The sequence below is a fragment of the Engystomops pustulosus genome, chromosome 8 (assembly GCF_040894005.1).
Source record: "Engystomops pustulosus chromosome 8, aEngPut4.maternal, whole genome shotgun sequence".
NCBI classification, from domain to species: domain Eukaryota; kingdom Metazoa; phylum Chordata; class Amphibia; order Anura; family Leptodactylidae; genus Engystomops; species Engystomops pustulosus.
The window spans coordinates 72134846-72145392 of record NC_092418.1 but is presented as its reverse complement, the minus strand read 5'-3'; the positions used below and the strand labels follow the sequence as shown (position 1 = coordinate 72145392).

The window sequence follows — 10547 nt, the reverse complement described above, 5'->3', positions numbered from 1 at the left end:
TTTTATAGGCCAGGAACATGTTGCTGGATAATGTCCACAAGGACAAGGGATGAGTTTCTGTAGTTGCACAACCCCGCCACCCCCAAAAAACTACAACAGCTTGTGAGTAGTGTTGCTGTGTTTATAGCAGCTTGTATGAAGGATGCCTGATATTGTGTATTATGTTACTTACCCAAAAGATTTGCTTAAAAGAGTAGATAAAATAATAAAAACAGGTAAAACAAACTCCAGAGGAACTATACTTCCAACATTTTAGTCTTTGCTGATCTCAGATTTCCACTATAACGTAGGCCAGAAGCACATGCTATAGCGAAAGCTGGAAAATGTTGCAATTTCCTAACAGTGCCCAGGACTTGCAGCTTTTTCATGGCATAATCAATATCCTCATTTTCTAAATCTGAGCTAGTGAGTGCTTTTCCTTTCATGAAATAATCTACCCACCTCATAGGTGTGGCATATAAAGATGCAGATCAGATTCAGTGGAAACACATCTGTGATCAGACAAGCCTCTCCCCTGAAGCCTTTGCATTGCGATTTAAATGTTGAATGTGCACAAAAAAGTTGTTTCCTCAGGTGACAAGGCTTTGGTTTTTTCGGGCTGTGGAAACCATTTTGGTGGAGCTGGATTGGAATAAAATGGACGGACTCTGGATCCAAATATATATAATAAATTGTTCCAATTAGTTCACTGCAGTATTTGCCAAATACCATATATACTCGAGTATAAGCCTAGTTTTTCAGCACAACAAAATGTGCTGAAAACTCAAACTCGGCTTATACTCGAGTAAAAAAAAATATAGGTTTTCCCAGATTTTTGTGCTAAAATTAGGGGCCTCGGCTTATACTTGGGTCGGCTTATACTCGAGTATATACGGTATATTTTTCATAAGAATTTTGAAAAATTATAGAATATCCTATAAATGCCTGTTCTATTCCTGATCTAAGGATTTAGGTTTTGAGATGAATGTGGATGCACTTTTTGCTCACAGGTAAACAGGCACTGAAAGAAACCCAAAAAAACAAAAAACAAAACAGGCACTAGCAATGCTTGCGCTCGTCTAGCAATGCTAAAGTGACCTGAAAATCAGTATTAAGGTTTCAATAAACTGTGCATAAATAAATTGTCCAGTATACTTTCTTTCTGTATGCTGCTTTACATTTATATTTACTTTTCCGCTGAGATCGTTTGTATGCTTTTAAATGAGATGAATGTGACTGCACATTGGGGCACCGATCTTAGAACTGCTAGGGTGATTAGGAAAACTGGATTAAGTCAGTATTGTCCAGTGTATGTTGTCTCTCTGTATACTACTTTATGATTTAGTTTGCTTTTCCTCTTAGTTCATGTTTGTAGAGATTAGTTTCTCTTATAGATTCTATTCACTATACATAAAATATGAGGGAAAAACTTTTCTATTAAAGTTACAGCAAGGTTGTACGGCCAATAGAACTGTACTTGGGGGCCATAGGAAAACGTCTGTGTGCAGGAGGCCTTAGGCTGGCCACAATGAAAGTTTGCTGTTTAAGGACTCATGGACATGCCTTTTGTTTGGGGTCATGTGTTAGCTGCTGTTTTAGAGGCTAGCACACGTTCCGAGGCTGCATTCAGACGGCCGTTGGGGGACGTATATACGGCCGACCTATATATGTCGGATATACGCCCCCCATAGGGCGCACGGTGCTGTATGGAGTGGTACGCTGCCGCAGTAGCGTTCCGTAGCCAGGGAAAAGATAGGACATGTTTCCCCAGAATACGGTGCCATGTTTCTTTCCTCCTCTCCTCATCGCCGCCTACGGTATGGTGGGCACGTGTTCGTCTGAATATAGCCAAAGTGTTGTATTTCTACTTTTGTTCAGTACATAATGATAATACATTCTAATTTCATGTATCTTCTTATACGCTGACATTCCATACTGTCAAATATTTCACACTGAATATTTTCATTGGATTTCTAGACACAGTTATCTGTATTGTGGTTTCCCTGTGGGATGCTGCTGACAATGTTACTGCATAGAAAACATGATACTTTTATCTTCATGACACATCTAGGATATTTTGGCTCAAATTTCAGTTTGTTTGCTGAGAAAGTGGTTTGTATGGTTCAAGAGGTTTTGGAAACACCAACTTTCTTCTCAGAGTATAAGCTGGCTGTGGCATCTGCTTCAATGTGATTTTCCCATCTTTTGAGTACTCCTTTTCACTGACATCTTTGTTGACTTTTGTCATAATGGACAGGATGTCCTCTCCTCTGTAAAGGAACGTGCCACAAATTATTCACTGGTCAATAATATGATGTCAATTAAATGAATATATAACCACAAGCCTGATGCTATTTAAAAGATGAGATTCTTAGTTTAAAGGGGACCTGTCACCTTGGAAAACCCACCCACCAAATGTGCCCCCCCATAATCCTCTACCCAGCCCCTTTCTCCCTAGCCATTTTTTAAAAAATTTATGTGCAATAAATTGATTTAAACCGATCCGACCTCTTACCAAATAAGAGGTCGGATCCTGTATCTGGTGTGGTGGCAGTCGGTGGTATTCATAAGGGGGCCGGCCAACACACCCCCAGCAGGCCCATGCCAGCGGTCACATTGTAGGAGAAGCTGGCAGCATGTGTGACCCCCTTGAGGAAGCGACGGTGAAACGTACGTCGGGGTGCTGTGGAGGTGGTCTGGTGATTCGAACACCATTGGTAGGCACTTGCGGGCTACATTGTGCCCTGTTTTGGGCACTGGTATTACCTTCACAACTTACAACTTGATTGTCCTTTATGTGCCTGATTGTGATATCCCACTGTGGAATGTATTGTTATTACTACTCTGACCACCACCCTTCTGTTTTGTTGTTTCTGTGGTTTTAATCTTGTTTTTATTATATTTTTGGAGTGTCAATTTATAGTATAATAAAGTTTGAATTAATCTAATACCGGCATGGTACTTGTGTATTGATAGTGGTATAAATCTTTGATCCTATATACTGCTTTTTGGTATTTGTCAAAAGAAAATGGTGCAAATGTGTTTTTTTGTCAATTTCCATGCATTTAAATTTTTTCCAGCTTCCCAGTACATGGGATGGAATATTAAATACCATATAATTTGTTACACAGAAAACAAGCCTGATACAGCACTGTACATGGCAATATAAAACATTTTGGATTTTTGAAAGTGGGGAGTGAAAAATGGAAAATGGAAGAAAACCCCTTTAAAGGGAACATGTCACCATATACTATAACATTAAACTAGCATCTCCCTCAGGAATGATAGTGAATGTCCTTTCTATAATTCCATCTTTTATGTGATATCTCACCCTATAAAAATTCAAGTGAAACTCAGAGAAGAGTCATATTGTGCCTCAGATGAGTCTAGTTTATAGGCTGCAGGGGGACAGTCACTACAGACATCCCTATCAATGTTTTTATACCTGTAAAATGATTCCCTGCAGTAGAGTTATACAGGTTTATTTGATCCTAATTTTTAACTATTTGCTACATTTTATTTTCACTGATTTTGTATATACAAAAATATACTTGTTTTCAGGAGTTTACTTACCTTGGGACCATTTTCGTCAAATTATCACACAGAGCTTGGATGTACCATGTCCCTTTTTTGATATGACGAAACGAGTAGTAACCATCCACTGTGGACATTCCAACCAAAACATCGGCATCATAAGGTATGGTTATTGTAGCTTTCCTCTGCTCAACCGCAGGAATCGCATCTGCATCAGCTTCGATAGGATGTGCACCCTGAGTATGCAGTCCTTGGCACGCCTGTATAAAGAACAGCTTTGGTTTTCCAGCCAATGTCCTACAGTTTTTGGGTGAGAAGTAGGATGTCACTTTACTTATTGGTAAAGGTTCACTGTCAGTGCCCAAAACTACTTGTGATTTTCCATGAGTCAAAATACAGCAAATGAAGCAGTCTCTGTCTGTGTGATCCCTTTTGCTGAACTCCATCAAGCATTCCTGGATTTCATCTGTTAGCAGCTCTTTGCGTATCTCCACTTCCAGCCCAAGCCATGAGAAGACATTATGCAGGGACTCTGTCAGATTGAAAATGTTTGTGAAATAAACATGAGAATTCATAGAAAAGAAAGTCATTCAACTTTTTCTCCATATTGAATGTGCCCAGCACACTTCCTGAAAAATTATATACTTGGAAGAAGGGCGCAATACTGTGTCAAATCAAAGTGAAATCCATTATGGCCACATTTACTAAGCTGCTTGTGCTAGTTTTCTGGCAGACTTTGCATGTAATTTTCTAGTGCAAACTGTTTACTACAGTAAGCATCTCCTAGCGCTATCTCCGATGCAGCAGTGTTACACTGCTAGCGTTATGGGAACCCTCCGATAATGCAAGCAAACACTGCTGCAAAGTACAATAGAAACGCCAGACCGTGCTCAAAGCCGGTCCGGCCTATTCATGAGGGTGCCGCACTAGGGGCAGTGACTGCCGGCCTATGTAGTGGGGGGCTGTCTCGCAGGAGGTATGTCAACTCTGTTGCATACAGAGATAATACAGAGAGCTTTCAGCTCTCCATATGATGTCAGGGAGACTACAATGTGAGGAGTAGAAGGGGGCCACAATGTGACACGGAGCCGGGAGGACATAATGTGAGGGGGAGATGGAGGGCAATAAGGGGGGAATTATACAGTGTGTGTGTGTGTGTGAGGGGGGGGGGGGGTTCAGAGGAAGATAGCTTCCTCGGATACAACCACTTCACACTCTGGCAGCGGTAGCCAGACTTGTGCTATAGAGTCCTGCCGGACCACCAGGATTCAGCAGGTGGCTGTGCGACATGTTGTAACTCCCGGACATTTTATATACAATAACCTTTTGTTTCTTTGTGCACTCACTCCATCAGAGGTGGCCGGATCTGAGGAAGCTATCTCGTTTCTAAGGGGCAACATGGCAACATTTATGAGAAATTATCTTCACCGAGGTACATTTTTTTTAATAACATCTAATTGAAGAAATGTTTACATATGGCAGATGAAACTGAATGTAAGTGCCCAGATGAGAATACCCCTTTAAGTTTTGCAATTCTGTGTTCTGCTCATCCCTTTTCCCTGCTCTAGACTTGCAGGGAAATTGTCGGCAACAAAAGTTGTGCCCAAAATGAGAGACAAAAAAAGAGTGTTGGCAGACACTTTGTGCAAAAAAAGAAACTTGTATTCTCTTAATAAAACAACTAGAAAAAAAATGTAAATATCCCTTACCTGCATCTTTTTCAGTGCCCAGTCTTGGATCATTCTTTTCAAATTCTGAATTGTTGATAATCAAGCAGTAGCCTCTGTGTTTACGATTCATTTGATAAAACTATAAAATACCAAAGATCACAAACAATCTTTAATAAATGTATCCAATAAATTACAGCATTAACCCCTTTGGGACTCTGGGACGCGGCCCCATTTTTCAAATCTGCCCAGTGTCACTATAAGTGATTATAGCTTTGGAACGTTACAATATATCCAGGGGATTTTGAGGTTGTTTTCTCGTGACACATTGTACTTCAAATTAGTTTAAAAATTTGGATGAAATGCTTAGTGCTTAGTTATGAAAAAAAAAAATTTGGCAAAAATTTGGAAAAATTCTTAATTTTCAAAGTTCTAAATTCTCTACTTTTGATGCAGATTGAATAACATTTACTGATATTTACAAGAATGTTATGAGGCTCAGAATTTAAGTGCCATTTTTATACATTTTTGGGAAAATCAGCAAAACCCGTATTTAGAGGGATCTGCTCAACTTTTAATTGACTGCGAGAGACCTAAATAATAGCTAGAAATGTGAATTACCCCATTAAAAAAAAAAAAATGGAGGTGCAGTCTACAAATTGTAATATTTTTTGACAATACATACATTTTGGGTGGAAAATTAAACATTTGCAATGGATTAAATGAAAGAAGGCTCCACAAAGTTTGATACCCAATTTCTCCTGAGTACACTGATACCCCATATGTGGTGGTATCCTGCTGTGTGGGCGCACAGCTGGGCATCGAAGGGAAGGAGACGCCATCCAGAGCAGATTTGCATTGTCACATTGTACAGGCTATTTTTTTCTTTTTTTAATGTGTACATATAGGGATTTATTTTTTTTGCCACATGAGATGGACTTTTCTGGTACATAATTTTGGGGCATCTATAGCTAATTAGTGAGATTTTATGAACTCTTTGTTGGTGGAGGAAATGAAAATCATCAATTTTTAGGAAGATTTTATTGTGTTTTTTTTTGGGCCGTTTACCATACCATAAAAATAGTTTATTATTTTTATTCTATGTGTCGCCACGATTAGGAAAATAGCTAATTTATATACATAACTTTTTTAATTTTTGGCTGACAAATTTGGTTAAGGGCTTATTTTTTGCCAGAAGCATTGTTCTTTTTAGTGGTCTTATTTTAGAGTGTATAACATTTTTTATCACTTTTTACAGTATTTTTTAAGGGTATTAATTAAAAATGATCTTTTTTCAGAGCGTTTTTTGGAGTTGTTTTTTTTTACGTTTTTTGCGTTTTTTTCCCGCCGTTTACTGTGCAGGTCCAGTAAAGATTCTGTTTTATTATACAGATTGTTAAGGACGCGGTGTGTTTGTGTTTTTTATACTTAACATTAAGTGTTTTTATGGGAAAGTGACATTTTAGGAGCTTATATTTTTATGTATTTATTTTTTATGTATTCTAATTTTTAAACTTTAGTGCTTTTTTTACTTATACATACTTGAACTTGAACCAGCGATGCTCTGGTTCAAGTCCAATAAATGCTCTACAATACTAATTCATTCTTTACCACGGTGTGTAAGGGGTTAATACACGCAATCGGAGCCAGCTCTGATCGCAGGTGTTGGAGCGCAGTGTCAGCTGTAAAATGCTGCTTCTGGTGCCGGCTCGGGTTCGTGAACCGTTGCCAGAATCGGGGCGTTATAGGATGTCCCCGTTCAGGAAGTATCTTCCCACAGGGACATACTATAACGTCCTGTTGCGCATAGGGGTTAAGGTAAGGAAATCTACCATTTGCTTTTATGCATTATGAACCAAGCCTTGAGAATGCTGTAAAATTATCGCTGCTGTAGCTGTCCCATGATTCTCCTATTACCGTAATTACGGACTGCTTCAGAGAATGCTGCATTGTGTTTTCCCTGACAGGCAAAAGTAATCTATCGCTGCACCATCCCCCAACTGCTGTGTATGAGTCATCCAGCTCAGGTTGATTAGTCCTGTCTGGACAGTTCAGTAATGTGTTTATGTATGGCAGCCAGCCTGCACCCAGCTTTCCCAAAGTAGAGAACTTTATAATGGTTTTTGAGCATAACCACTCCGTTCAGGGATTAAACAAGAAATGTTTCTGCATCAGTGTAGCTACAGCATTCTCAAGGTATGTTTTGTTCACAATGCATAAAATCAAATGGTATATTTCCTCTAAAGGGGTTGTCTGGAAAAAAAGTATACATGGCTGGTGGATGAACCCACCACTCCTGAGCGATGTCACAGGTGTGTCTAAGCTAGAGAGCCTCAAACTCAGCACATAAAGCCCTGGCCCCTTGCAGCTTTATTTTACTCTTAGCCCTGGTACTCAATCTACCATCTATGTTTCTATTAATAATTATAATTATTAAAAAATGGATCCTAGTATGACAATCTCAGAAACTTAGATTCTGTAGGCTGCAAGCAGAGACTTATTAAGGTTTAAAAATGAAAAAGAATACACCAGTGTCAGGCAAGAAGGTTATTAAACAATATACATATGATACAAACAAAAAACACATATAATATAATGAATAGTAGCAGATATCCGAACTAACAGACTTCAGCTAGGAATTATTTTGGGTAGCCTTCCAGGTGCTATTTGAAGTCTCAAGATGACTGACATCTTGTGTGGGTTTACTAATTTAAAGCACTGGGATTAATAAGAATGGGATGTTCATATTCTAATGAACTACAGTGAGACACATTTTAGGTGAATTGTTAAGAAAACTCATAATTCTTTCCAGAAAATTATGCAACTGTATTCGGGAAGGTAAAGTAGAATTCCTCATGGGGCCTCATAACTACAACCAAGTTGTAGATATGATTGTGGTTTTCTATTGTTAACAAAGGTTACCTTTTAGAGAGAAAGAAACACCCCCCTCCTCCTCTTGATCCTGTGCAACAGACATGGGATCTAAAGAGGTGTTAACCTGTCTGATACCCTTATCCTGTCACCCCCTGATGTGGCCTGTGTGTTACATCTCTGTGTAAAACAAACACAACTAAGAACCCTAAAAGAAGAAAAATGTAAAACTATTCCTCTCTAGTTCTGTGTGAGTTCTGTATAGATACGGAGGGCTGCTAATAGTTCATGGTATGTTTAAAAAGTTGTTTAAAGGAAGGAAAGTCAATTTGGAGATGTGAGTCACTAAATCCACATTCTAAGTCCAGACACCAAGTCCAATCTGCATAGGCTGACAAGCACACTGTTAGCTCATGCTGGAAGCAGGCATTTACTGGCGGCAGCCCTGGGGTCCTGGGGCAACTCCGTGGAGATCAGATGTGAATCTTTCTGTCAGGAATCTGTACCCTTACCCGTTACCTTTACATTTTTTTATTTGCAGAATATTGTGTTTTTCACTAACCTCCTTTTCTGATTGTTCATTAAGACTGAGGTCAGACATGTGTTCAGTGTTTTCACCCATAAGATCTGCAAAATAAAAAGATTGATGGTAAAGCTGGGATTTAGTCTTGGAATCAACATCAGATGTTTGTCATTTTTCCACAACTGATAACTATCACCTGTCATGTGAGTGCTCACTCCATTCAAAGTCTTTAAGGCCTTACAAAGACATCATAGCCAGCAATGTACACTCACCGGCCACTTTATTAGGTATGCCGTGCTAGTAACGGGTTGGACCCCCTTTTGCCTTCAGAACTGCCTCAATTCTTCGTGGCATAGATTCAACAAGGTGCTGGAAGCATTCCTCAGAGATTTTGGTCCATATTGACATGATGGCATCACACAGTTGCCGCAGATTTGTCGGCTGCACATCCATGATGCGAATCTCCCGTTCCACCACATCCCAAAGATGCTCTACTGGATTGAGATCTGGTGACTGTGTAGGCCATTTGAGTACAGTGAACTCATTGTCATGTTCAAGAAACCAGTCTGAGATGATTCCAGCTTTATGACATGGCGCATTATCCTGCTGAAAGTAGCCATCAGATGTTGGGTACATTGTGGTCATAAAGGGATGGACATGGTCAGCAACAATACTCAGGTAGGCTGTGGCGTTGCAACGATGCTCAATTGGTACCAAGGGACCCAAAGAGTGCCAAGAAAATATTCCCCACACCATGACACCACCACCACCAGCCTGAACCGTTGATACAAGGCAGGATGGATCCATGCTTTCATGTTGTTGACGCCAAATTCTGACCCTACCATCCGAATGTCGCAGCAGAAATAGAGACTCATCAGACCAGGCAACGTTTTTCCAATCTTCTACTGTAAAATTTCGATAAGCTTGTGCAAATTGTAGCCTCAGTTTCCTGTTCTTAGCTGAAAGGAGTGGCACCCGGTGTGGTCTTCTGCTGCTGTAGCCCATCTGCCTCAAAGTTCGACGTACTGTGCGTTCAGAGATGCTCTTCTGCCTACCTTGGTTGTAACGGGTGGCGATTTGAGTCACTGTTGCCTTTCTATCAGCTCGAACCAGTCTGCCCATTCTCCTCTGACCTCTGGCATCAACAAGGCATTTCCGCCCACAGAACTGCAGCTCACTGGATGTTTTTTCTTTTTCGGACCATTCTCTGTAAACCCTAGAGATGGTTGTGCGTGAAAATCCCAGTAGATCAGCAGTTTCTGAAATACTCAGACCAGCCCTTCTGGCACCAACAACCATGCCACGTTCAAAGGCACTCAAATCACCTTTCTTCCCCATACTGATGCTTGGTTTGAACTGCAGGAGATTGTCTTGACCATGTCTACATGCCTAAATGCACTAAGTTGCCGCCATGTGATTGGCTGATTAGAAATTAAGTGTTAACGAGCAGTTGGACAGGTGTACCTAATAAAGTGGCCGGTGAGTGTATATTGTTCAGCCTTAACCTAATAGCACATGGATGTGTGCTTTTCACATCGGCAAACAGAAGAAAAGGCTGCCTGATCTGCAAACTCCGGTGGGAATAAAACCTGCTCCATACTCTGCGGACTAGACTTACAAGCTGAGTGTAATAACTATGGCCATGTCTATGAGCCCATAGAAAGATGTGGGAATGTAGGCTAACTGTAGAAACGACGGCTAGTACATGTTCCCAAAATACTTTTGTTTGTGTGTACCCTTAATAAATGAAAAACCAAGGCACATACTATGGAAGCGCTTACACAAAGCATTTGAATTACATTTTGAAACGCTGTGGTGAAAAACATGGCCCGAACAGATATAATAATAATAAGAATCTTGATCTATATAGCGCCATCAAATTCAATAGCTTTACAAATCATATGTGTTTAAACTGGAACTCTTGCGACTAGAAACAAGAACCATGTGTTTTACATTGTGCACATTGCATTGTC

The 10547-nt window shown here is 40.0% G+C and overlaps 1 protein-coding gene across 2 annotated transcripts in view; it reads right to left on the bottom strand.

Moving 5' to 3' along the window:
* Positions 1-1208: 1208 nt before the first annotated feature.
* LOC140075380 (caspase-8-like) overlaps positions 1209-10547 on the bottom strand; it is a 30033-nt gene continuing 20694 nt past the window's right edge. For both annotated transcript variants that reach the window (XM_072121182.1, XM_072121184.1), the window contains 4 exons: positions 8614-8678; positions 5223-5322; positions 3553-4045; positions 1209-2249 (listed from right to left, as the gene is read on the bottom strand). In XM_072121182.1, coding sequence (XP_071977283.1) covers positions 2069-2249; positions 3553-4045; positions 5223-5322; positions 8614-8678 — 839 coding nt within the window. In that variant the 3' untranslated portion in view covers positions 1209-2068. The remainder of the gene's footprint in view (positions 2250-3552; positions 4046-5222; positions 5323-8613; positions 8679-10547) is intronic.